The following is a 24,128-nucleotide window of genomic DNA, read 5'->3' on the forward strand; positions in this document are numbered from 1 at the left end:
GTCTGGTGCTGGCTCCCAGGGAGAGGGCCAGGTATATGGCTTGTTAGGGAGGTACCTGGCTAGTTGGATGGGAGAAGACACAGATCCCTGCCCCCAGCCTTTCCCTGGGCTGGTAGCTGGGAATAAAGTAGTCAGGAGTTAGGAGAGGATTTAAAAATCTATATTTCGGCGTTCACTGGCCAGTTCCCACCCTCAGCCCCACCCCACCCCCTGCAATGGAGAGGTGGTCCTGGCTACCACTCAGGCCATCCCCGAGCGCAGCATCTCTCCAGCCCAGATGTCTGAAGGGAACACCTTCCTTCAAGGGTCTGGTGCGAAGACAAAGTCGAGGGCCTGGCGTTCGGCCCCAGCCACATTGGGATGCCAAAGGTCCACGATGAAGACCACTCGAGGCCCATCTTCGGGAGAGCCTAGGGCACGTGGGATGGAGACAGCAGAGCAGCTGACATTAAGTACTTACATGCCAGAGCACTCACCAAATACTCATAAATGCAAACACTTTGTAAATAAGTGCCAGACAGTGTTCTAATCCTTTATGTGTATTAACTCTTAATCATCAAAACAAACTGTGAGGTAGTACCATAAGTATTCTCATTTTATGCAAAGTGACTGAGGCACAAAGAGGTTAAATAACTTGCCCAAGGTCACACTGCTAATGCCAGAGGTAGGACAGGAACCCAGGTGGTCCAGGCCCAGGGTCTTGTGCTATGAACCACTTTGCTGTGCACTTACATTAACTTATTTAATCCTTGCAGTCACTTGATAAAAGAAGGCGGTTGCCCTATTTCACGGGTGATTGGAGAAATCATGTGACTTGTTCAAGGTCATGCAATTAGAAAATGGTGGTGTAGGACAGGAAGCCAGTTGGGCCCGATTCTGCAGCCTCTAGTCTATTCCCCTTCACTCTTCAGTCACTCATCCCTCCTAGCAGAATGGGAGCCCCATTACCATTATGAGCCACTGTATGCAGGAAGGAGTCGTCCACAAGTAGACAATGTCCCTCAGCCCAGCACTGGGGCTCACCCCCGACCACCAGCTCACAGCCAGGGGGGATCTTCAGGCCTGTAGAAAGAGATCCGGGCCTCCAACACTCCTGCCTCCATCGAAGGGGCCCACCCCATTCAGTCAAAAAGCAGATCTGAGAGTCTTAAATGCCAGGTTCTATGGTGGTCCCTCCTCGCTCTCTGGAAGGTGACCCACGTAAAATTACAATACAGTACTGGGGGAAAGAAATGCTAGGAGACAGAAAATGCAGTGCAAAGCACAATCTATTCTGTTTCAGAGACGAGGGAAAGCTTCCTAAAGGAAACAGCATCTCCTCTTGGGCTTCTGACAGTTTAACTCAAGAACTTACTGTGTGTTAGGCCCTCTCTCCCCAAAAGGTATAAAACATGGCTCCAACCTGCCAAGGACCACACACTGGGGTGCAGAAAACTGAGGAGCTAACTCAAATGATGGGGAAGAGGAAGACATTCCAGAGGAGGTGTGGCATTTGAAAGTGCGAGTTGTGAAGGCTACGTAGGAGTTTTCCAGGAGGTGATAAGGGGGAAAGACATTCTAGGTTAAGAGCATGTGTGTGGCATCTGCCAGGATCAGCCAGAAGGCGTTCGTGATTTAGGGCATGGTGGGAGGGAAGGGGAAGAAGGGAACAGGTAGGAGATAAGGAGAAAAGATCTGGCCTTGCTCCAGATCTCTTCAAAGCCAGCGTGCTTTGAAGTGTAGAACACATTCAACTGGTAGCACAGGAGATGACTGTAGGCAAAACAAGGTCATGGCATTAAACAATCAGAAAACAAATCTTTTTTTCTCCCCATTTTCTTTCAATCTCTAAAACATTGAAAAGAAAATCTCAGTTTGGTGCTACCATAACTTTAACATCCCCCCTAACATTGCCCTTTTTATGTTTATTTTTTCTTTGGGGCCACGCCCTGTGGCTTGTGGGATCTTAGTTCCCCGATCAGGGATCGAACCCAGGCCCTCAGCAGTGAAAGCACAGAGTCCTAACCACTGGACCGCCAGGCAATTCCCAACATTGCTCCTTTTTAAAGGAGGAGAGTGTAGGCTTCAGCCTCAGACTAGGACACTTCGCTAGAATTTTTAAAGCTTTCTTTTTTTAAGTTTAAACTTATTTTTATGAATAATTCTTATTTAGGTCAAATAATACTGATTATCATTTTTCTATAAAGATTCCTTTTAAATAAGTAAAACAAAACATGGGGGGGAGTCAATACGAAGAAACAGTACAGGTGGTAAATGACTATGGAAAAGCTTATGAAGATGGTTTGCAGATGATTGAAGCTCAGGAAATGCTGCTGTGGGCAACAGGGAGTCAAGGAAGATTTCCGAGAAGAAAGGCATGATCAGAGTCACAGTGTAGAAAGCTGTGATGGCAGAGAAGAGAGTCTGGAGGGGGAATCGTGGAGGCGAGGAAGCTGTCTGTAAGCAGCATCCACTTACCCAGGTGGCATCTGACTCGGGCATTGGTGGGCCCACAGCGGCCCTCGAGCCGGGCCCCGGGCAGGAGGACGGAAAAGCCAGCATTCCCGAAGGTGTTGGCACTCATAAAGCTTCGCAGCCCCCTCAGTGCCCGATAGGCCCCCGGGCACCGGCGGCAGTTGCTGGGTTGGCACCGGCCTGCTTGGTATAGCAGGAGCTGGTAGCACCCAGGGGCCAGTGGTGGGCACCAGCCCCGAGGCAGAGGGGTAGTCCCTGAGAAGTCCCAGCTCACAGCCCCAAAGTCCCTCAAAATGGCAGGGAAGCTGCTCTCCAGGAGCTCCACATCATGCCGCTGGGCATCCCGTGGCACGAAGGGGGCTGAGGGCAGGTCTGGCAGGAAAAGCAGGCCTGGGCGCTGAATGCCCAGGACCCCTGGCCCTCCCCCAGGGCCTGGGCTACCCTGAGCTGCCCGCCTCACCCTACCCATCCCTGCCCAGGAGTAGCGCCTGGCGTAGGCCCGAAGGCGACGGCTCACTAGGCCTTCTGTCCTAGGTCCTTCCACAGACTCCCCAGAGCTCCGTGGGCTTGGTCTGCCAGCCTCAGAGCACCCTCCAGGCCTACCACTGACAGCCCCAGCCCGACTCCCAGCCCCTAGGGCCTGCATATCTTGGGAGCCCAGGCGGTAGCAGTACCAGAGGAAGAGGGAAGTGAGAGCTCCAAGGAGCAGGGTAAGGGCAGACGAGGCCAGAGGCAATGGCCATGCAGGCATGATGGGCAGGGAGGCCCTGGCCAAGAGGCCTGGGGCATCTTCCAGACCCCAGTTCCCTTGTCCCCCCAGTTCTCCACTGGTTCCTTCCATGGCTGCTCCCTGGTTACACCCTGGGCTGTTTCCCTTCCACATTCCTACTCTTGGTTCTCTCTCCTTCTGAGGTCCTCTCTCCACCTTGTACCTCCTGCTTTCTCGCTTCCTTCATGTACCTCTAACTCTCCTTTCCTTCCTCTCCTTCTGCCTCTCTCTCCTCTCTCCTCTCCTTCTTCTTTCTCCTTCCAACTCTCTCCTCCTCCTCTTTCGCCTCTTTCCTCCTCTTCTTTCTCCTTAGGGCAGTTTCCTCTCTCTCCAGTTTCCTGTCTCTCCCGTCAGTCTCTCCTTTCCCCACCCTCTGTCTCCCCGTCTCCTTTCTTCTCTCCTCCCTCCACCACCGCGCCCCCCCCCGCCCCTCTTTTCGCTCTCTCTTTCCCTCCCCGCTCTGCCTTTCCTTCTAGCTTCCACGGACAGCAGTTCCTACCCCACCTGGACCCGCAGCCCCGGGAACCGCAACCAGCAGTCCTCTGCAGCGACTTCTCTCTCCTTCCTCCCCCTCTCTCCTTCCTGCCCTCGCTTCTCACTCGACCCGACCCACGGGTTCTCTCTCTCTCTCTCTCCCCCCTCCCCTACTCGCTCCTTCCTTGGCCCCCACTCACCCTGACGTCACCCTCCCCACAGTCCTCTCAGCTTAGCTACCCCCGCCCTCGCCCAGTGGCCACCGCAACTCAGCCGGGTTGGGGGTGTCGTCTCCGGATTTGCCTCCCCTGGCCCCAACGGGGCGCCACGTGGGGCTCAGGGGGCACAGCGCCAACCTCCAGCGCCCCGCAATGCGAAAAGAAAGGGCGGGGCCTGGGAGGGGCGTGGCAAGTAAGGGGCGGGGCGAGCGCGCGAACTGATGGACAAGACCGGTGCTCGCAGACTGCGGACAGGGACGCTGAGGCCTGTCCGTGGGTCAGCCGATCCTTCGACCAGTCGGCCTGTGACTCCACCTCCCCCTTCGCCTTCACAAGAGCCAACCCCCGCGGGAGCCCGATTGATAATGAAGGCGGCTTCAGCCAATCGCCTGCAGCGCCGCGGGCCGGGCCATCTCAGGCGGGGCCGAGAAGAGCTGTCCTTTCTGGTGGTGCTGAAAAGGGCTCTCCAGCGGTCTTGCGAGATGAGGCCAGGAGAAAAAAAATCAAAGTTGAAGCCGCCAGGCAGCTGGCTGGGGTCATGTTGTACGTAAGAGGAGGGATCTCCCCTCCCCAGATCCTGGCCTGTCACCCCTTAGACTTCTCACAAACGTAGGAACTTGTCATTCTTCTGGAGGAGGAGGAAGCGCATTCCACATGAGCTTCTCTGAAAGGGTCTGGAAGTGGGCCGGGGGCATATTGGGGGCGCTGAGCAAGCGCCAATCCAGCTATGCTGCCCCTCGACACCCTGGGAAGAGAACATTCAGTTTCCAAATGTGCTGGAATGGTTGGGGGAGGGGGCATAATTACTGCTGGGACCAGAGTTGCCTTCGCTTCCCCTAGGGGCCGCGGGAGTGAGGATTACGACCCTGGCTCATGTGGTCCCTCCTTCCTCCATCTGCACTTCCTCCTCCTCCCTCCCCCCCACAGCCCCCAAATAAATCCCAAGCCCCTCCCTTCGCCCGTCCCCAGGATCTGACGTGGGCTTGACACCTTTCTCAGCTCTCCCTCCCGCAGCTCCAGTGCCCGAGCCTCGGCTCTCCAGGTTCTGCAGCCCCCTCCTCTCCCCGCCAAGCCCCACTAGAGCACAGTAGGGACCCTCCCTATCCTCGACCCCACCCTAGGTCCCCGGAAGCTGTTTTGCCTCGACCCACTTCCCCAGCTTAGAATCCAGCCAGCCTGGCGGACCCAGGTGCCTGAGCCAGAGGGTAACCCAGGCGACCCAGCTCCTTCGCCCTTCTTGGCCCCACCCGCTGCAGCCGGAGCCGCGCCCCCTCTCCCGCAGACCGGAGAGCAGAGGACAGAGGAGACTGGCCAAAGAGGGGTGGGCTCCAGGCGACCCCCAGCCCAGTTCTGCCCCTCCATCCCAAAGGCAGAGACGTTGTCTCCCTTGCTAACTGCCAGTAGGAAAAAAAAAATTAATAAGAAAGATAAAAGAAGACGGAGGAAAGGTGACAGCTAGATTATTTAGGAGAGGCGCAGAGGAGAGAAATTGGTGTGAGTCGCCATGGGGACTCCCAGGGCCCAGCATCCGCCGCCTCCCCAGCTGCTGTTCCTAATTCTGCTGAGCTGTCCCTGGATTCAGGGTAAGGACTTGGGTGCGTGGGGGTGGGCCCCCGGGAAGGCCCCCAGCGGGGTCCTATACCTTCCTTTCTCCGAACATCCTGCGCCTTCTGAGCTCGTGGGGGAGGGGAGGGGCACAGCTGACGGAGAAGGGGCAAGCCAGGGCTTTCCAGCTTGCACCTGGAGCCCCTAACCTCATATATTGAGGAGTTGGGGAAATTAATGAGGGGAGCTTTTAGCAGCGTCTCAGAGGTTAAATCCAGGAAGAAGGGCTGGGGTCGTTGTGGCGGGGCCGGGGGTGGGGGATGTCTGCGGAGGCGGCAGAAGCAGACCGGGTACCTGGGTGGGAGATGGAGGTGCCGGGAGAGATGCCAGGCGCAGCACACACAAATATTCTTGGACGTATGGACAAAGACAGATGAACAGAGTCAGTGCTCAGAGGCCAGATATTCAATCCCCAACTCTGACCCCGCAGCGAGACTCCAGGGAAGGGGGCAGAGACTGCAGAGAAAGAGAGGGAGGAAGGGAGGGAGGACCACACTGCAGAGACAGAAACCCAGAGAGAAAGCTGGACACTGCAGAAGCAAGGGCTGGGAGGTGCTGCCAGACCCTCCTCAGAGCCCCGGGGTTGGGGGGAGAGCATCACCGAGGGGAAAATGAAGGTAGCGCCCTGCCTCTTCTCTGCCCTGCTGGTGCTGTCCGAGGTGCTCACGGAAGGCCCACACAGCCTGGGGGAAAAGGGAGAGAGGAAGGGGTAGGAGTGTGATGGGCAGCTGGGAGCCCCTCCTTCTATCTTGGCTCTCAGCCCAGTCTGGGACCCTCTGAGCTCCTGCTGGCCCAGCTGACTGAGGAGAGAATAAGAGCTCTGGAAAAGATCTTTCTGGAGAAGGAAGGAATGTGGGGCAGTGGAAGAGCTCGCACAACTTCATCTCCCAGGTCTGCCCCTGAAGGAGGAGGAGGCACTGCCGGAGCCTGGAAATGAGACCCCCACCGTAGCCTCTGAGGCCTTGGCGGAGCTGCTCCATGGGGCCCTGCTCAGGAGAGGCCCAGAAATGGGCTACCTGCCGGGTGAGGCCCCCAGAGTGGCAGGAGCAACATAGAGGCAGAGGGAGGGACATTAATTCAGGGAGATGGGGAGCCAGGCCAGTGAAATTCAGAGAGACAGAGAGAGATGGTTCGAGAGAGTCAAAACTGGACGTAGACAGTCAGAGAGCCAGAGAAATTGAGGTAGAATGATCAAGAAACAGCACAGAAAAATAGACAGAGAGAAAGACAGATGGAAACTCAGAGAACCAGAATCAGAGATAGAGTGGAAAAGAGACACAGAAAGAGAGAGAAATGCAGAGATTAGTAGATCTAGAATCATAAAATCAGAGAGGGCTAAGAATACTAAACATAGACCAAGAGTTCTAGAGAGCGCAAAAGAAAAAGAGGAAAGAGAAAGGGGTAACCAGGAGAGGGAGCCAGATCTGAATGGGGGGACAGAGAGAGAAGCTCAAGGAGACTGTCAGAGTGGAAGGGCCTGGACAGAGAGAAGAAAAGAAGGGGGTGGGGGGCAGGCTGTGGAAGCCTTGGCAGGAGGGGGGGAGTTTGGATGGGGAAGGGAGAGGTGGGGGGCCTGCGCCTCGTGGGGGAGGTCTTTTGGGTTCAGTGGGGAACTCGCAGTTTCTCTCAGCCCTGCTCCCCAACCAAGGCCCATCAATGTGCTCCTCCTGTTCCCTGACTTCCCTCGCACTGTCCCAGGATCTGATCCAGACCCCACACTAGCCACCCCTCCAGCCGGCCAGACTCTTGCAGCACCCTCCCTGCCACGGGCCACTGAGCCGGGCACAGGGCCTCTGACAACAGCCGTAACCCCTAAGGAGGGCAGGGGGGCAGGCCCCACCGCGCCGGAGCTGCTGACCCCGCCCCCAGGAACTACGGCCCCGCCCCTTCCCGGTCCCGCCTCCCCAGGCCCGCCCCTCGGGCCTGAGGGAGGAGAGGAGGAGACCACGACCACCATCATCACCACGACAACTGTCACCACGACGGTGACCAGCCCAGGTGAGGCGATTGAAAGGGGATGTGGGAGAAGAGGAAGGTGTGGATGGGGGAGAGGCTGCCGGGAACGTGTGGAAGAAGGGGTCTAGATGGGAGAGGGGCTTCTGCTTAATTATAGTAAAGGCTAGCGTTGATACACCCTTACTATGTGCCAGCACTGTTCTATGTGTTTTATCTCTTATGACAGTTGAGGAAGGGAGTTCTGGGCACAGATGGGAAAGTGAGCATTGGATAAAGATGGTGAGGGGTGCTGGGGAGAAGACAGATGAGGACCCCCAGGGTTACTTGGCTGGGAGGGCAAGAACACAGAGATTCTCTCAACCCCAGCACTTATATCTCTTTAGTTCTGTGTAATAACAACATCTCCGAAGGTGAAGGGCATGTGGAGTCTCCAGATTTAGGGAGCGCGGCCAGCCGCACCTTGGGGCTCCTGGACTGCACGTACAGCATCCATGTCTACCCTGGCTACGGCATTGAGATCCAGGTAACTGGACTTAAGCATATGATTGTGAAACCTCCCAGCCCTTCCCTCCGGGCCCAGGGGTGTGCACGGGTTTGGCCTAGGAGCCAGAGAACTTGTTTTCTGACTCAGATGGACCTATTTTCTGAGGATCTCACAGACTCTCCTAAAGTTCTACAACTTGGCCAACGTTACCATGGTTCTTGGTCTGCTACATACAGGGAAAAGGAAGGCAAGGGGCGGGGGAGCTTAGGGGGTCACACACCCCGGCTGACTGCCCTGGCGGGTCTGGGTCTGGCTTCTTTAGGTGCAGACGCTGAACCTGTCTCGGGAGGAGGAACTCCTGGTGCTGGCTGGTGGGGGGTCCCCAGGCCTGGCCCCCCGACTCCTGGCTAATTCCTCCATGCTGGGAGAAGGACAGGTCCTTCGGAGTCCAACCAACAGGCTGCTCCTGCACTTCCAGAGCCCACGGGTCCCAAGGGGTGGTGGCTTCAGGATCCACTATCAGGGTGAGGAGTTCGGAGTGCTGGTGGGAGGGCAGGGGCCACACTGGGCACAGGGAACATCTTCAGGAGCCTTCTAAGCACAGGGTAATGTTGGGGCCTTTTCCTCCTGACTAGGACCATGGGGGGCAGAATCCTCAGAGGAGACCTATACACACTTATCTCACACACTCACAGACCTGTGCCTGGGTGTGCACACATCCAAGTGACAATTCATCCATTCACTCAGCAAATGTTTATTGAGTGCCCACTTCATACCGGCCCTGTGTTATCCTTGGGGAGAGGAATAAACAAGCCAGATGTAAAGGGAACTCAGAATCTAGGTAGGGAGGTGGACAAATAATCAGGATGATTATAATTCAGTGAGATAAGGACCCCCATCCCTATGATGGAGGAATTACTGTCAGAGAGAACAAATGTCAAAGGGACCTAAATTTCCCCTATAAGGAATATGGGGACACCTCCTTGGAGGAGGTGATGACTAAGCTGACACCTAAGATGAATTAGCTAGGGGAAGGGTGGGAGGGAGAGAAAGAGGAAGGCAGACATCTAGATGGATGGAAAAACACATTCCAAGACCCAGAGAGGAGAAAAAAATGTGACCCCCTTGAGGAGTTGAGGTAATTCAGCATGGAAGATAGAAATGTCTTAGCTGTGTGAGCTGGGGTGAGTTACTTAACCTTTCTGTGCCGCATTGTCTTATCTGAAAAATGGGGATCAAAATACTTACTTTGTGGTATTATTAGGAAGATCAAATGAATCAATACACGTCAAGTGCTTAAAATAGTGTCTGGTACACAGTGAGGGCTCGAAAATGTCAGTCATTGCTGTTACAGTAAAGCACAGAAAGTGGTGGGGAAGTAGGCTAAGAGGCTAGACTGGGAGGTAGGTTGGATTTGGATGACAAAGGGCCTTGCCAGCTTCAGTGAGGAGTCCTCGGACTACTTTATCCTTCGGGGGAGGAGGAGACACTTTGAAATGTTTTAAGCAAGATAGTGACAGCCTCAGATTTGTGACCTAAAAAGATCCTGCTGACTTCTGGGGGTAGGAAAGAGGGGATGTATCTGCGCATGCTTGCATTCGCAAGCACCCACCCACAGACAGCCTACACACACGTGTGCATCTATATTTGCCTGTGTGTATGGAAACCTTCCCACGATGCAATGTACATTCTAGCATACACGTGTGCATGAGGCAAGGGGCCCAGCCCAAGGTCCCATTCCAGACACTGCTGCCGTCTCCAAAGTCCCTTCCTTTGCTCAGAAACAGAGAGGGAACTGTGTGCTGGGCCAGTGTCCCCTTCACTTCACCTCATGGCCTTGCTGCCCGCTTGTGAGCTCTGCTGACACCAGATCCCTTGTGACTTTATCCAGGACACAGACAACCCATATCCCTTCCTCACACACTCTCCAGCCTCTCCTGAGGCCTCTGCTCTGGCCTTGCCCCAGGAGGTAAGGCATGCACGGTGGAGGTGCCCAGCAGCAGACCTACTCGTGGAGAGACCAGTGAGCTGGGGGACATGTAGTTGGTGGTCAGGGCCCGGTTGTTGGGGAGCAAGGGCACGCCTTGAAGGCCCAGGGCTGAGGGCTGGGCTTCAGATATTATAGGATGTCTTCCTGCTGGCTCCTTTAAGCAGCCACTTCCCTAGGGCATTGAAAATAGGACTCTTTAGACGAACTGGAACATTTAAGGAAGCAGGGCTATTGCATAAATGGGCCTTCATTACCTGCCTCGGTCTTCCCTGCTCTGCGGCTTCTCCAGGCAGCTTTGGGATGGAAGCCCTGTTTAAGCCCTTCCCAATTTGCACTAGCTGGGCCCTCCAGTCTACAGTGGCCTCATTAGCTTCTCTGGAAGGTCAAAGGCTCCATCACCCCTCACCTCAAGTCCAGCAAACGTTCCCATTTACAAAACCCTTTCACCAACTCTTATTTTGGTTGCTTCTCACAGCAGCCCTGGGGGTGGCCACTGTCGACTCCATCTCTGAGAGGAAGACAAAGCCTCAAAGCTTATATGGATTGCTCAGCCACCAGCAAATTCATTGCAAAGTCAGAAGTCAGATCCCCAAGTCCCTGACCCCTGGTCATTTATTAATTGAAGCTGAGGGGCGGGTGATTAACATTTTCTGAGTACTTTCTATGTTCCAGGTGCTTGATTCCAGGTTTCTTTTCTTTAAGGCCAATCCTCAATGATAGGAATTGTTATTGCCATTTACAGATGAAAGGCCCTACAGGTGAAGTCACCTGCTCAAGGCCATACAGCTAATAAGTTGTGAAACTAGAACTGGAACTTAGGAATGCCCATCTCCAAATCCAGTGCTCTTTGCACTGTTCTACATTGCCTCTTGGCGGCATCAATTGATCAGCTAGGCTAGGTTTTTAGGAGACAAAATAAAAAACATTTGATTCAGTCTCACAATGGCAATAAGCAGGTGTTAATGTGATGATAAGTTTATGCATGTGGATTGTGTATAGGCAAAAAGAAAAAAAAAACTAACTCTGTGGGAAAGGGGAGGGGTCAGGAAGACTTCCTGGAGGAGGTGGTACTTAAGTTACTCCTTGAAAGATGAGAAAAAGTGAGAAGAGAGCCTCTCAGGTAGGGGAAATTGTGTGGAAAAATATGGAAGTGGGACTGTAAAGAGTCACAAAACTGTATCGTGTAAGATATATGGGCCATGGGTGCTGAGAACTGAAGCTGGATGGGCTAGGCTGGAACCAGTTGTGGAAGGGGCTTGAATGTCAATCTAAAGCATTCAGACTTGATTCTGTTGGTCGTGGAGAGCCATCACAGAGGCTAAAGTTTATTCAAATCTCTGTGGGGTTTTTTGGTTTGTTTTTTGTGTGTTTGTTTTGTCCACTGCTCGGCTTGCAGGATCTTAGTTCCCTGACCAAGGATTGAACCCCAGCCCGGCAGTGAAATCACCAAGTCCTAACCACTGGACCGCCAGGGAATTCCCAAATCCCTGTGTTCTAAAAGGCTGTTTTTATGTCTATCTTAGTAGACCATGAACTCCTGAAGGCAAGGCCTCAGTCTTTTTCACCTCTGACCCTAGGACCCAGCCAAGGAAGTGCTTGTTGAATTTTGAAACAGGGAGAGACCAGGTCTCTTACAGAATCACTCAGGACTGGAGAGTCAGAAAAAGCAAAGGCCCAGGCAAGCTGGACCCTCTGCTAACCAGAGCCTGCCCCTAGTACAAGACCCAGCTTCGATGTACTTCCTCCAGGAAGCCCTTCTTAATGAACTCTGCCTAGTCTTAAACAGACACACAGAGCTCTGTCAGGATCAAGTTCAGAGTCTATCACTGATTACCAAGTCACTTTCTATTTGTTTGTTTTATCTCATATGTTTCCACAAGAATTTCAGGAGGCTTTCAAAAAAGAATGCAAACAATAAGATTAAATAGAATAAGTAAGAGGGAATTCCCTGGCAGTCCAGTGGTTAGGACTCCACGCTCTCACTGCTAAGGGCCGGGGTTTGATCCCTGGTTGGGGAATTAAAATCCCACAAACCGTGTGGCGCGGCCAAAAAAAAAAAGAAAAGAATAAGAGAAAAATTGGCACCAGATAATGCTTATTAAATTTGAAAAAAATAGAATGTGGATGGACAAGCCATTGTTACTAGGGACAAGCCTCAACCTGGTTCTGGGCTTCCTAGCAGCCAGTATGAAAAGAGAGATTACACAGTTCGCATTGCAGGAAAAAAGATAAACCAGTTCCTTAAGGAAAGCAAAGCTTTCCCTAGCACTTCACTTTCACTGGGGGATTCATTTAGGGGACACTGGGTGTTAAGGTCTTTAATGACAGAATCGTCGGTTTCTAAAGGAGTTTCTTGTGAGTCCTCTGGATGAAAGCTGAGGGTATAATACCACAGTGACACCTCAGTGGAAGAAAGTCTGTGTGTGTGGAGGGGAGAAAATGATCTGAGGCACTTAATAACTTGGAGCCTCAATTTCCACATCTGGAAAGTGGGTCACAGCCTTTCTCTGACTACCTCAAAAGCACTGCGTGAACTCATTTTGGAAGCTGAACAAGCTCTGCAAATACTATTTGCTATTATTAGAGCTGAATCAGTTCAGAGTGGTCAACTGATTTGCCTGAGTTCACACAGTAAATGGGTGCTAGGGTCCAAAACTTCTTTGAGTCTCAGGTTTCTCATCTATAAAATGGGGGCCAAAATGGGTAGATTACAAAGATTAGGGGAGATAAGGGATGTTGACATTACCTCTTCATGAGACAGTGTGTCCATGTAAGGACTCCAGTATGGAGCCAGTTTGTGCCCTGGAGGGTGAGGGGGACCTGGAAAGAGGGGAGGAAATGCTAGGGAACCAGTGAGAGAGGATGGCCTGGGAGAGTGAATTCTCCTTCTCCTGCTCTGCCTGATCCAGCCTACCTCTTGAGCTGCGGCTTCCCTCCCCGGCCAGCCCATGGGGACGTGAGTGTGACAGACCTTCACCCTGGAGGCACTGCCACCTTCCACTGTGATTCGGGCTACCAGCTGCAGGGTGAGGAGACCCTCATCTGCCTCAATGGTACCCGGCCAGCCTGGAGCAGTGAACCCCCCAGCTGCATGGGTGAGTCTCTACCACAATAGGTGTGGTTTTCTGTCCTGGGAGCCCCACTAGAGGGTCCTACCTTGGGGGTCTCTATCTTTGGGAACACCCATCTTGAAGGGGTTTGTGCCCTGAAGAGTCCCTATCCTGGGGTCTCCATTTGGAGCTCTTCACCCTGAGGGTCTCAATCCTTGGAGTCTCCATCCTTGGGGGGGGGGGGGTCTCTCCATCTGGGGAAGTGCCACCTCGGGGGAGGGGGTTCCCTTTTTTTTTTTTTTGGCCGTACTGCATGGCTTGTGGGATTTTAGTTCCCCGACCAGGGATCAAACCTGTGCCCCCTGCAGTGGAAGCGCAGAGTCCTAACCAATAGACCACCAGGGAATTCCTGGAGGGTTCCCATTTGGGGAGTCACCATTCTGGAGGTCCCTTGCTTTTGGAGACTCCTCATCCTAGAGGAAACCATTCTTGGGGTCTATATCTGGGGGTGTCTATCCTGGAGAGTCTTCATCCTGGGATCCTATCCTGAGTATTTTCCATCTGAGAGCTTCAGTTTGGGGGACTTCCCCATAACTCCCCACCTCAGGGTGTCCACGTCTGGGAAGTCTTCATTTTGATGGAATCTCCATCCTGGGGGTGGGGGTGTCCATCCTAGGGCTTTTCTATTCCAAGGCTGGTTCCTCACCTGGTAGTGGCCTGAAAAAAGTCCTGGGGGTGAGCCTGTAGGGCAGAGGTCATCCCAAGGCCAGGTCCCAGGCCAAGGTGTGGGTGCAATAGCTCTGCAGATGGGAAAAGGACAAGTCACCTTAACCTGCCCCCTTGCACCGTCCACAGCATCCTGTGGTGGCACCATCCACAATGCTACACTTGGCCGCATTGTGTCCCCTGAGCCTGGGGGAGCTGCAGGGCCCAACCTCACCTGCCGTTGGGTCATCGAAGCAGCTGAGGGACGCCGGCTGCACCTGCACTTTGAGAGAGTCTCCCTGGATGAGGACAATGACCGGTGAGGGTCTGGGCCTTGCGTCAGAGGTCCTCACTTCAAGGAAATAGGGAGGCTGCAGTAGACAGTCAGACAGACAGGGGGGGGAATCCCAGTTGGGATCTATGTCAAATGCAGGTTGGTCCTTCCCCTTTCTTAGGCAGTATAGCTGTGCAAACTGAGACAAATCACTTAATTTCTCTGTGCTTCAGTTTTCTCATCTGTAGAACGGAGATAATAGTACCTCCCTCTTAAGGGAGTGCTTGGAATGGTAAAGTGCTTGGAATGGTGCCTAGCACACAGTAAGCACTATAAATGTGTTTGCCATCGTCATCATCATTATTCTCACTCTTTATCTAACAAACTGGTATCCCAGCTCTGACATTAGTTGCTATGTGTAGCTGGACAGGTTACTTATTCTTTCTGTGCCTCAATTTTCTCATCTATAAAATGAGGGATAATAACAGTATCTAACTCAAGGGTTCTTGTGAGAATTAAGTGAGATAAAATGTGTAAAAGCTTAGAAGAGTACATGGCATACAGTTAATGTTTCAAAATAATAGCTACGAAATTAGGTTAGGAGAGTAGGCAAGAGGTGAGGCAGCTTCTGAGGGGAAGCTGAGCTCCTGGCCACCTCTGTCCATCCCAGGCTGATGGTGCGCTCAGGGGGCAGTCCCCTATCCCCGGTGATCTATGACTCGGACATGGATGATGTCCCAGAGCGGGGTCTCATCAGTGATGCCCAGTCCCTCTATGTGGAGCTGCTTTCAGAGACACCTGCCAATCCCCTGCTGCTAAGCCTCCGATTTGAAGGTAACTGCCCTTCCCCCGGGGCCCCAACTGCCGCACCTTCCCCTCTTCCTGACGCCCAGGCATGGTCACAAGCACATAATCCATCTCTGCTTATCTCCACGTTTGGATTCCTGAAAACTGACTTGTCTCCCCATCCCAAATCGACAAGGACACATTCTAATTCCCTGAGGTGGTCTTTTCTACTTAAGCTTCAGGTGTGGCTGGATCCAGGTACACAGCCAAGAGACCAGTTACTTAAATCTCTTCATTCTTTCCTCTCGGTTGGCTTCATTCTCAGGCAGACTCTCAGTCTGTTATGTACCTAGCAGTTACAGATTTACATACCAACAAGTTTAGTAACTCCATCAGAAAGAGAGAAAGCATACCACTTTCCTAAGAGCTTTAACAAAAATGCCAGGAAAGGCTTTCATTGTCCTGGCTTAGGTCATCTATCTATGCCTGAGCCAATCACTGTAGCTAGGGGCAGGTGGTGTTATGATTGGCAGATCCACATCACATGGCCATCCCTGGTTGGCTCCAGCTGAATCTCATGGACTGGAAGTGGGGAGGACATGTGACCCAAAATGAAAACAGGAGTGCTGTTAACAGACGAAGGGGGCTGGATGCTGCATAGGTAGGAAGGAAGGAAGTCAGTGATCATGGGGGGAGGCGTTTGAACTGGGACTTACAGGATAGAGAGAATTTTAAAAGAGGAAGATTGGGAATGAGCATCTCAGGTGAAAGGAACAGTGTGAGCAACAGTAAAGAGGTAGAGAAAAGCCTGATATGTTTGGGAAGCAGAGAGTTTCACTGTGGCTGGAGCAGAGGATTTGTGTAAACAGTAGCAGGAAAGAGACAAAGAAAGTAAAATGCTCAGAGATGGGAGGGGCTAGTTTCTGGTATGAATCAAGGGAGAAAGGGAATTGGCACTTGGCCCTGATGGATGCATAGGATTTGGACATGACACCTTATCAGGTTAAGTAATGGTGAAACAGAACAGTGGATCTGAAAAATAAATTGCATTTTAGATTCTGAGAGTGCAAAGAGAATTTCTAGGTTTGAGGCCTGCCTCCATAGTTGTGGGCCACTGCTGCTCCATGGGCTTCAGGCTCTTTCTGTATCATAGGCACCTGAGCCTTACCTGAGTCTAAGATATGATCAGATGGGCAAAAACTAAAACACTCTACAAATGTTAATTTTTTTGCTGACTTAGACCAAAGTTAAAACTGAGTAGCTTTTGTGTTTGCCTCACTTTTGGATTCTAGCCACAGTATGGATAATCAGGGTTGATCAGAAACCAACAGTTATTTTTGAGGAGCGAACACACCTACATGAGCCAGGTCTCCAAAGGCACCGTTTCCCCCCACTCCATTACAGCTTCCAGAGACAAGTGTCTCTGGCTGGGAATCAAGGAATCTGGGCTTGAGGTCTGGTTCTGCCACTGCCCTACTGTGTGACATGGAGCAAGTGGCTTTTTGTCTGTGGACCTAGTGTCCTCATCTGTAGAATAGTGGCTGGGACTTGACTGACCTTGGGGTTTCTGTTCAGAGGCCGGGGAGCTAACATAAATATGTGAATGAGGAATGTTAGGTTTTGGGGGAAACTGGAGAGTGAAAGCTAAGCCCAAGGGCATTCCATTTTAAATAGCCCACTGTGGGGCCAAACCACACTGGAATTCAGCCTGGTTCCTCAGTCTGAGATCCCTGGAGGCCTGTCCTAATGCTTAATTCCTGTGACTGACTCCTCTCTAGCCTTTGAGGAAGATCGCTGCTTTGCCCCCTTCCTGGCACATGGCAATGTCACCACCACGGACCCTGAGTACCGCCCAGGGGCACTGGCCACCTTCTCGTGCCTCCCAGGATATGCCCTGGAGCCCCCTGGCCCCCCCAATGCCATCGAATGTGTGGATCCCACAGAACCCCACTGGAACGACACAGAGCCAGCCTGCAAGGGTGAGCCCTCCGCCTCCTCAGGACATCCTTCAGTTCACAGACTACCCCCTGAGCTGGGGATCCTAGGAAGGCCGTTCAGGAAGGAGGACCTAGTAAACTCAGGATCAATCCCTGTCCCTTTCAGAGGCTTAGTTTTCTTAGCTGAATAGTTGATGGGCTTGTTACAGAATTCAGGGGTCATAACCCAAATATCTTCAAGAGCTAGAACTGGAGTTGGGCTAAGTCATGGATTGGGTGGTGATGCTTAGGCTGGAGACTGGGCGGGGTTAGTTAAGACTGGGGCTGGGGATTGGACACAACAGAACTAGGCGTGGCAAGAATCAGGTGGGTAATAGATAATAGGAAACCGGGGAGGCAGTCTGGTGCACACAGTTGGGAGTGGTGAGGATCGTAGCGAAATAGAGACTGCATGCCCACCTGGGTCCTGAATCTGACACCCTTTCTATCCTAGCCATGTGTGGAGGGGAGCTGTCAGAGCCAGCTGGTGTGGTCCTCTCTCCGGATTGGCCCCAGAGCTATAGCCCCGGCCAAGATTGCGTGTGGGGTCTGCATGTCCAGGAAGAGAAGCGCATCTTGCTCCAAGTTGAGATGTATGTTTGGGTACTGCAGAGGGTGCAGTGGGTGTGGGCTCAGCCAAGTGCGGTATGACAATGCACTGGCCTGCATTCTGATCCTGGCTGGCTCGAGCGTCTACACGAGATTCAGTGAATATATGTTCGGATGAAAGAAGTGGCTAAGGATTCAGGATGGGGGTGTGGGACATCAGGTAGACCCAGGTACAAATCACTTATTTGTCAGGCAACCTTGGACAAGTAAATGGGGTAATGCAGCCTTCCTCGGGGACTATTGTGAAAAAGGGGCTCTGGTTTGAAATCTCACTCTTTGGCTGTTTCTGAGGCCCCCCTGGAGTGATTTCCAGGGACCCAGGCCCAAGCTGTTGCATCAGCAGCAGCACACAAGGTGGGCATGGATGTGGGGGAAATCCAGTGAGCTACTTTGGTGTGAGGTGGTCATGTGCCTGGACAGAACCAGAAGTGGGCGTGGCTCAAAAAGCATGTATTCGGTTGGGGCCTTGAGTTGGGCTGGGTGGTAATGAGCATGGTCTGTGACTGGTCAGAGCTGGAGCTGAGCCTGGCTGTGCATCACCTGGTGATGGAGGAGGGACTGGGAAGTGGGAGGCGTCAACAATGATCAGGGTTGGGGATTGGGAAGCAGGAACCAGGAGGAGCCACAGACCAAATGGAACCTGGAGCGACTAGCGTGGAGGAGAAGCCCATAATTGATCCAAACTGAGACCTGGGATAGGAGAATGTAGGGTGGGACTGGAGAGTAGGTAAGGTTGCTAATGAGCTGAGTTAGTGATTGGGCAGAACCAGATGGGAGGGGGGCTGATCGTAACCCAGCCCCCGTATCTGGTCCCACTCCCTGCAGCTTGAATGTGCGCGAAGGGGATATGCTGACGCTGTTCGACGGGGACGGTCCCAGCGCCCGAGTCCTGGCCCAGCTGCGAGGGCCTCAACCGCGCCGCCGCCTCCTCTCCTCTGGGCCCGACCTCACGCTGCAGTTCCAGGCACCGCCCGGACCCCCAAACCCGGGCCTGGGCCAGGGTTTCGTGTTGCACTTCAAAGGTACCGAGGCCTAGGGTCCCGAGATGGGAAGGGGTCCTGCAGGTCAGAGAGGCCCCCGAGGCTGGAAGGGCGCCCTGGGTCGCAGGACAGTCTCCAAACTCGCCGTCTCTCCCCTGCAGAGGTCCCGAGAAACGACACGTGCCCCGAGCTGCCGCCCCCGGAATGGGGCTGGAGGACGGCTTCCCACGGGGACCTGATCCGGGGCACTGTGCTTACTTATCAGTGCGAGCCTGGCTATGAGCTGCTTGGGTCGGACATTCTCACTTGCCAGTGGGACCTGTCCTGGAGCGCAGCGCCACCCGCCTGCCAAAAGAGTGAGCCCGGGCCCCGCCCCAATCCTCTCGTGGCTCCGCCCCTGCCCACCTGGGTTTCATGGCTCTGCTTGGGCTCCGCCCACCCCCTCTGCGCCCCGCCTCCGTATCTTCTTCCCGCCCCCGTTCTGTCTGGACCCATCCCTTCGCTCTTGGTCCTGCCTAGATCTTCCTCAGGCCCCAACCATATGTCCAGTGGGTTCCACTCCTCTGTTCCTCGGTGTCCCGAAACTGTCCCCTCTGGTCCCCACTCTCATCTTCCCAGGGCTGCATCACTCTCTCTTGCACTGTTCTGGGTCCTGAACCTGGTTCTTCTGGGTTCCTCCCCCATCGTCTCCTGGCCCTGCCTCTGCCCAGTCTGAGTCCCGCCCCCCTGCCCCCACCCCCACCCCACCCCACCCCACCCCCCCGCCCCGTCATCTCTTTTCTTGTTCTAGGCCTTGCTCCAGTCTCTCAGTCCCCAACCCTTGACATTATGGGGAGTCACTTTGCAGGGGCCTAGGCTTGTCAGAGAACTCGGTTTATTTTAATTCAGTTATTAAAGTCCCATGATGTCTTGGGGCTGGAGTTATGCGGAGGTGTTGGGGACTCTCCCTACCCTGACAGAGCTCACAGTCTGGGACAGGGACACATACTTAACTCAGGATATTAGAGTAGTAACCGCTGGGTGACTTCAGGCAAGGTACTTAACATCTCTGAGGCTTTGGCTTCTTCCTCGGTGAAGTAGGAATAGAGGATTGTGAAAAGCAAATGAAAAGCTTTTCACGTTAGTGCCTGGTGCAGGTAAACAATGAGTAAGTAGTAGTTGCTCTAAGTATGAAGAAGGGCTGTAGGAAGGGGGGTGGGTTAATTGTCCCAGGCATAGGGCAGGAGATTTCACAGAGAAGGTGACATTCAAAGGAGCTGGGAGAGTTTATCTTTTAGAAGAGCAGAAAGGGGTGGCATCTTGTCACTTCCTCCAAATTTTTGGAAGGCTGTCACCAAGATATGGGATTGTAGGTCTTTCACCTGGCCCCTAGGAGCAACGGTGGGACCAATGAGGATAAGTTTCAGGAAGCCAGATTTGGACTGGACACAAGGAAAACTTTCTAGTTGACACAGCTCCCCATCCCTGGAAGGAGTCACAGGATGTCCAATCTGGAACCCAGACAGCACGGGGCAGGGACAGGAAGGGATGGAAGCGGGGCCCAGAGGGGAGAGGGCGTGCCCCAGCTGCCCAAGACTCAGTAGGGAACCTGCCCAAGGCAGCACATGGAGCCTTCAGCTGAGCTGAGACCTAAGTCTCTGAATCTCAGCCCAGTGCCCCCTGGCTGTGACCCTGAACAGTTCCAGCTTTGCCACTCCCTGGCTGAGTGACCACAGACCAGTCATTTGACTGCCCTGAGCCCTGAGCCCCAAGGGAGGTGATAGTGACGCTGACCTCTCGAGATCATCAGGGTATATGATATCATGTTTGTAAAACACTTTAGCGAGGTGCCTTGCACAGGTCTATATATAAGAAATGGCTTTGACTGGGATTCTTCCACAGCAAGGTTGTAAACAAATGCCCGCAGAGGCCAGGCAGGCAATACAAGTGAGCAGAATGGGCTGGGGATGACAGGAATGAGGGGAACAGGAGGGCTGGGCCCCTCTAAAGAGGGCAGCTGCACTTCTGCTGATGATTTGCCATGCAGGGCTGACACGGTTGGGATTTAGCTTGTTTGCTCTGGTTGAGTGGTTCAATACTTCAAATTTCACCCTAGGATGGGGGCCCAGGTTGCCCCAAACGTTCTGTTTTCTGGAAGAAACCTGATATGTAAAATACATTGAATTTTAAGTTTTCCAAATCCTGCTCTGTTCATTCTGAGGAAGAAGTGGGAGATGTGTGCGGAGTGTTGCCCAGAGGAGATGGCCCACGACTCAGGCGTCTCCCAGCTCTAAGCTTCTGGCAGATCTTTTAAGGCCCTGGCTCCCCCTGACTTTGCCCTCCTGCCAACAGTCATGACTTGTGCCGATCCTGGTGAGATCACCAACGGGCACCGCACCACCTCAGATGCCGGCTTTCCTGTTGGCTCCCACGTCCAGTACCGCTGTCTGCCGGGGTACAGCCTGGAGGGGGCGGCCGTGCTCACCTGCTACAGCCGGGACACGGGCACGCCCAAGTGGAGCGACCGGGTCCCCAAGTGCGCCTGTGAGTCTGGGGACACCCTAGGACGGGTGGCTGGGTGGCCTGCTCAACGGTGCAGCTGGCCCATGACTGACCTCTTCCCTGCAGTGAAGTACGAGCCGTGCCTGAACCCCGGGGTGCCAGAGAACGGCTATCAGACATTGTACAAGCATCACTACCAGGCGGGCGAGTCTCTGCGCTTCTTCTGCTATGAGGGTTTTGAGCTCATTGGCGAGGTCACCATCACCTGTGTGCCCGGCCACCCCTCACAGTGGACCAGCCAGCCCCCACTCTGCAAAGGTGCCTGGGCAGGCAGGGCAGGAGGGGGCACAGCAGTGTCCAGGATGTGACAGGGCTGGGAAAGTCAGGTAGCAAATTCGAGACCCTGCCGAGCTCCCCATTCACCTCCTATGGGCTCTTATCCTCAGAGGTATAGCCAAAAGCCCTGGAGAAGTTCAAGGGCATGGAATTATCCTAAGGGAAGTAGTAGAGGGGGCTTTGGTTTGGCAGTCCCTTGCCCTCTGGATACGTCTCAGTTTCCGTATTTTTGACAAATCCTACAGACCTGGTTGGTTTAGACTGCCCAGGGGTCTGGAGGAGGAGGACCGAGGCTCTGCTCTGACTATTCCTCCCCTGTCCCCAAGGGAAGGATCAAGTTTAGGTTGAGCAGAGGGCAGAGAATCCAGGCTGTCCAGCCCAGCCCCACTGGGCTCCCGGCCCTCTACCCAGCCTCCTTCCCTCCCTGGCTCAGACCCCGTCCCCTCCTCCTCCTCTCCCTGCAGTGGCCTATGAGGAGCTCCTGGACAACCGAAAACTGGAAGGTCAGTGAGGGCACAGGTGGAGACCCAGGCCTGGCCAAGTTGGGAGGGCAAGGCAGAGGCCGGGGGCAGGAGGCCAGGCCCCCAGTCGGGTAAGGCCCAGGGTTCAGGGCCCAGGGCAGGAGGCTGGGAGAACCCAGGGCTGGGCCTAGCCCCAGATCACTGGCCTCTCCTCCTCCTTCCAGTGACCCAGACCACCGACCCGTCACGGCAGCTAGAGGGTGGGAACCTCGCCTTGGCCATTCTGCTGCCCCTAGGCTTGGTCATCGTCCTCGGCAGTGGAGTTTACATATACTACACCAAGTAAGTACCTAACTCAGGGAGCTGCTGGCCAGGGCAGACGTTCTGCCTGCCTGGCACAGAAGCCCGGGTGAGGGGGGGTTGGGGGCTCACTTCTCGATAAGCCCCTCTATCTCCTTCCTTTCCCAGGCTACAGGGAAAATCCCTCTTCGGCTTCTCAGGCTCCCATTCCTACAGCCCCATCACGGTGGAGTCAGACTTCAGCAATCCACTGTATGAAGCTGGGGTGAGCCCTTCCCCTACCCCTGGAGTGCCACATCCCTCAGCTCCCCTGGGACTCCATAACCGTCTCTCAAGGTCTTTGTAATATCTGTCTTGGGAATTGCAAACTCAGCTGCCTACAAAGGCCACGTCAATGAACAAAGCTAAGTCAGGTGGGCCAATCGGGAGTGGTGAGGGCTGTGACTAACTGGGAAACCTGGACCCCATCCGGTCCGTGGAGGAAACCTAGGCCCAACTGCCAGAGCTTCCAACTGTTCAAGACAATCCAGAAATTTAGATTTTTATGTGACTTTAAGATACTGTAGGATGAACCAAATACATCCATTGGCCAGATTCAGCCCCATTCCCATCCCATGGTCCCCAAACTCCCAGTGATCAATGCTATTTTAAAAACACAGAGTCTTTCCCCTTCCTTGTGGATGCCTCCTCCCATTTTGCTGCCTCCTCCACCTCCATCCCATTCTAGTGACTGATGCCATCTCTCTGTTTCCAGGATACACGAGAGTATGAAGTTTCCATCTGAACACCAAGACTAAGGCTGCAGGACCCAGGACGCCCCTCCTCTCCTCATTCTGGGCAGGAAGGAGTACAGGACCTGGCCTCTGACTCCTTTCCTCCCTGCTGTGTAAATAATCTCCTGGTCCCACGAGGGGGCTTTGATGGCCCTGAGGACCCTACAGTAAATAAACCAGCATCCTGTGCCCAAAGCCTCCTCTTCTCAGTTGCCAAACAAGGGGCCTGCCCCCCCACTCACTCTACCCGCTTTTGGACCCTAGGAGGGGAAATCAGCCCCTGATGCAACTCCTGGGGCCCCTCCAGCCCAGGGCATCCCACAAGGACTACCCAAGAGCTCTGCTGTTCCCTTGGTCATGAAGGCTCTGCGCTTCCCAGATGCTCTGTCCCCGGGCCTAACCTCTGACCCTTGGAGGGTCAGAAGAAGAGGGATGAAGGGGAGAGCTGGGACAAGGCCCCTACCCCCTTCCTGCCATGTCCCCTACCCACAGTCTCCCCACCTTTGCTTCTGGATTTCTGTTTTTGAGCAATAAACAGAAAATCTCCATTTGTAACTGGGCTGGTGGGGTGTGGGAAGGTGGGTCACAGAGCACTGGAGACGGTGATGGTGGCCTCTCTGGAAAGAGGGCTGGGGAGAGGGGAACACTTGGGGAAAAAGATGGAAATTTAAGATTGCATACAGGGCAGGGTTGAAGGGGCTGGCCTGGGGTCAAAAAGCCTGACTTTAGGCTCAGCCTCTGGAGGACCCGCTGGGCCCACTCCTGGCCTCAGCAGTCTCTCCACAGGGCTTGGCGTTTCCAGGCTCTTCTAGCTGGGTGATAAATGACAGTAGCTGCCTCTCCTCCTTCAGTGTTTGGCAGGTGACAAACAGCGCTCAATTTGTTTCATGACCAATTGACCTAAAAGTCAACCCCCTTTTGAGAAATCTTGTACCCATCCAAGTGTACCATTTTTCCCCCCAATCTTTTTGGCATTTATTTATTTTTGGCTGCGTTGGGTCTTCGTTGCTACGTGTGGGCTTTTCTCTAGTTGTGGCGAGCAGCGGCTACTTTGTTTGGTGCGCGGGCTTCTCATTGCAGTAGCTTCTCTTGTTGCAGAGCACGGGCTCTAGGCGCGCGGGCTTCCGTAGTTGTGGCTCGTGGGCTCTAGAGCGCAGGCTCAGTAGTTGTGGCACACGGGCTTAGTTGCTCTGCGGCACGTGGAATCTTCCCGGACCAGGGCTCGAACCCGTGTCCTCTGCACTGGCAGGCAAATTCTTAACCACTGCGCCACCAAGGAAGTCCTTTTTGGCATTTTAAGCATATTTGCTGTTACGTGTCTACCAAGCATTAGATTTGCAGCTTTTCATAAACAATGAGCTTGTTTGGTTTCCCATGGGTGTCCTTTTCTACTTTACTTTTGAACGTTATAAGGAATTTACAGCCTGTTTTTTTTTTTTTTTTTCCT

General features: G+C 53.7%; 2 protein-coding genes across 7 annotated transcripts; one reads left to right on the forward strand and one right to left on the reverse strand.

The window, feature by feature from the left end:
* Positions 1-78: 78 nt before the first annotated feature.
* ASPHD1 (aspartate beta-hydroxylase domain containing 1) lies at positions 79-3,401 on the reverse strand. The gene is made up of 3 exons (XM_036826352.1): positions 2,458-3,401; positions 949-1,062; positions 79-410 (listed from the first exon to the last, which is right to left on the reverse strand). Exons 1-3 carry the CDS (start codon positions 3,335-3,337, stop codon positions 301-303), a joined length of 1,104 nt encoding a protein of 367 aa, XP_036682247.1. The 5' UTR covers positions 3,338-3,401; the 3' UTR covers positions 79-300.
* Positions 3,402-4,438: 1,037 nt separating this feature from the next.
* On the forward strand, positions 4,439-23,236 carry SEZ6L2 (seizure related 6 homolog like 2). Of its 6 annotated transcripts, none has more exons than XM_036827474.1 (18): positions 4,439-5,498; positions 6,412-6,543; positions 7,219-7,518; positions 7,860-7,999; positions 8,283-8,484; positions 12,860-13,045; positions 13,856-14,024; positions 14,650-14,813; positions 16,544-16,744; positions 17,196-17,334; positions 18,176-18,372; positions 18,492-18,686; positions 20,662-20,853; positions 20,938-21,129; positions 21,612-21,650; positions 21,833-21,950; positions 22,052-22,173; positions 22,663-23,211. In XM_036827474.1, the coding sequence occupies exons 1-17, from the start codon at positions 5,420-5,422 to the stop codon at positions 22,164-22,166; spliced, it is 2,760 nt and encodes a 919-aa protein (XP_036683369.1). In that variant the 5' UTR covers positions 4,439-5,419; the 3' UTR covers positions 22,167-22,173; positions 22,663-23,211. The 6 variants fall into 6 exon arrangements, with proteins under 6 accessions (XP_036683369.1, XP_036683372.1, XP_036683368.1 ...); XM_036827473.1 differs by having other exon boundaries at positions 4,442-5,498; positions 22,077-22,173; positions 22,663-23,236; XM_036827477.1 differs by lacking the exon at positions 20,938-21,129 and having other exon boundaries at positions 22,077-22,173.
* The last annotated feature ends 892 nt before the right edge of the window (positions 23,237-24,128 follow it).

The sequence above is a fragment of the Balaenoptera musculus genome, chromosome 15, assembly GCF_009873245.2.
Source record: "Balaenoptera musculus isolate JJ_BM4_2016_0621 chromosome 15, mBalMus1.pri.v3, whole genome shotgun sequence".
NCBI classification, from domain to species: Eukaryota; Metazoa; Chordata; class Mammalia; order Artiodactyla; family Balaenopteridae; genus Balaenoptera; species Balaenoptera musculus.

What these genes read in the sequence shown, in the direction of transcription:
- SEZ6L2 (XM_036827473.1), top strand. Translation starts at nt 5,420, where the DNA reads ATGGGGACTCCCAGGGCCCAGCATCCGCCGCCTCCCCAGCTGCTGTTC. An exon ending in GCTAAGCCTCCGATTTGAAG is followed by an intron (nt 14,814 to 16,543) that starts GTAACTGCCCTT and finishes ACTCCTCTCTAG; the next exon opens with CCTTTGAGGAAGATCGCTGC. An exon ending in GCCACCCGCCTGCCAAAAGA is followed by an intron (nt 18,687 to 20,661) that starts GTGAGCCCGGGC and finishes TCCTGCCAACAG; the next exon opens with TCATGACTTGTGCCGATCCT.
- ASPHD1 (XM_036826352.1), bottom strand. Translation starts at nt 3,337, where the DNA reads ATGTGGAAGGGAAACAGCCCAGGGTGTAACCAGGGAGCAGCCATGGAA. An exon ending in CCGAGTCAGATGCCACCTGG is followed by an intron (nt 1,063 to 2,457) that starts GTAAGTGGATGC and finishes CTCTTTCTACAG; the next exon opens with GCCTGAAGATCCCCCCTGGC. An exon ending in GCATACAGTGGCTCATAATG is followed by an intron (nt 411 to 948) that starts GTAATGGGGCTC and finishes CACGTGCCCTAG; the next exon opens with GCTCTCCCGAAGATGGGCCT.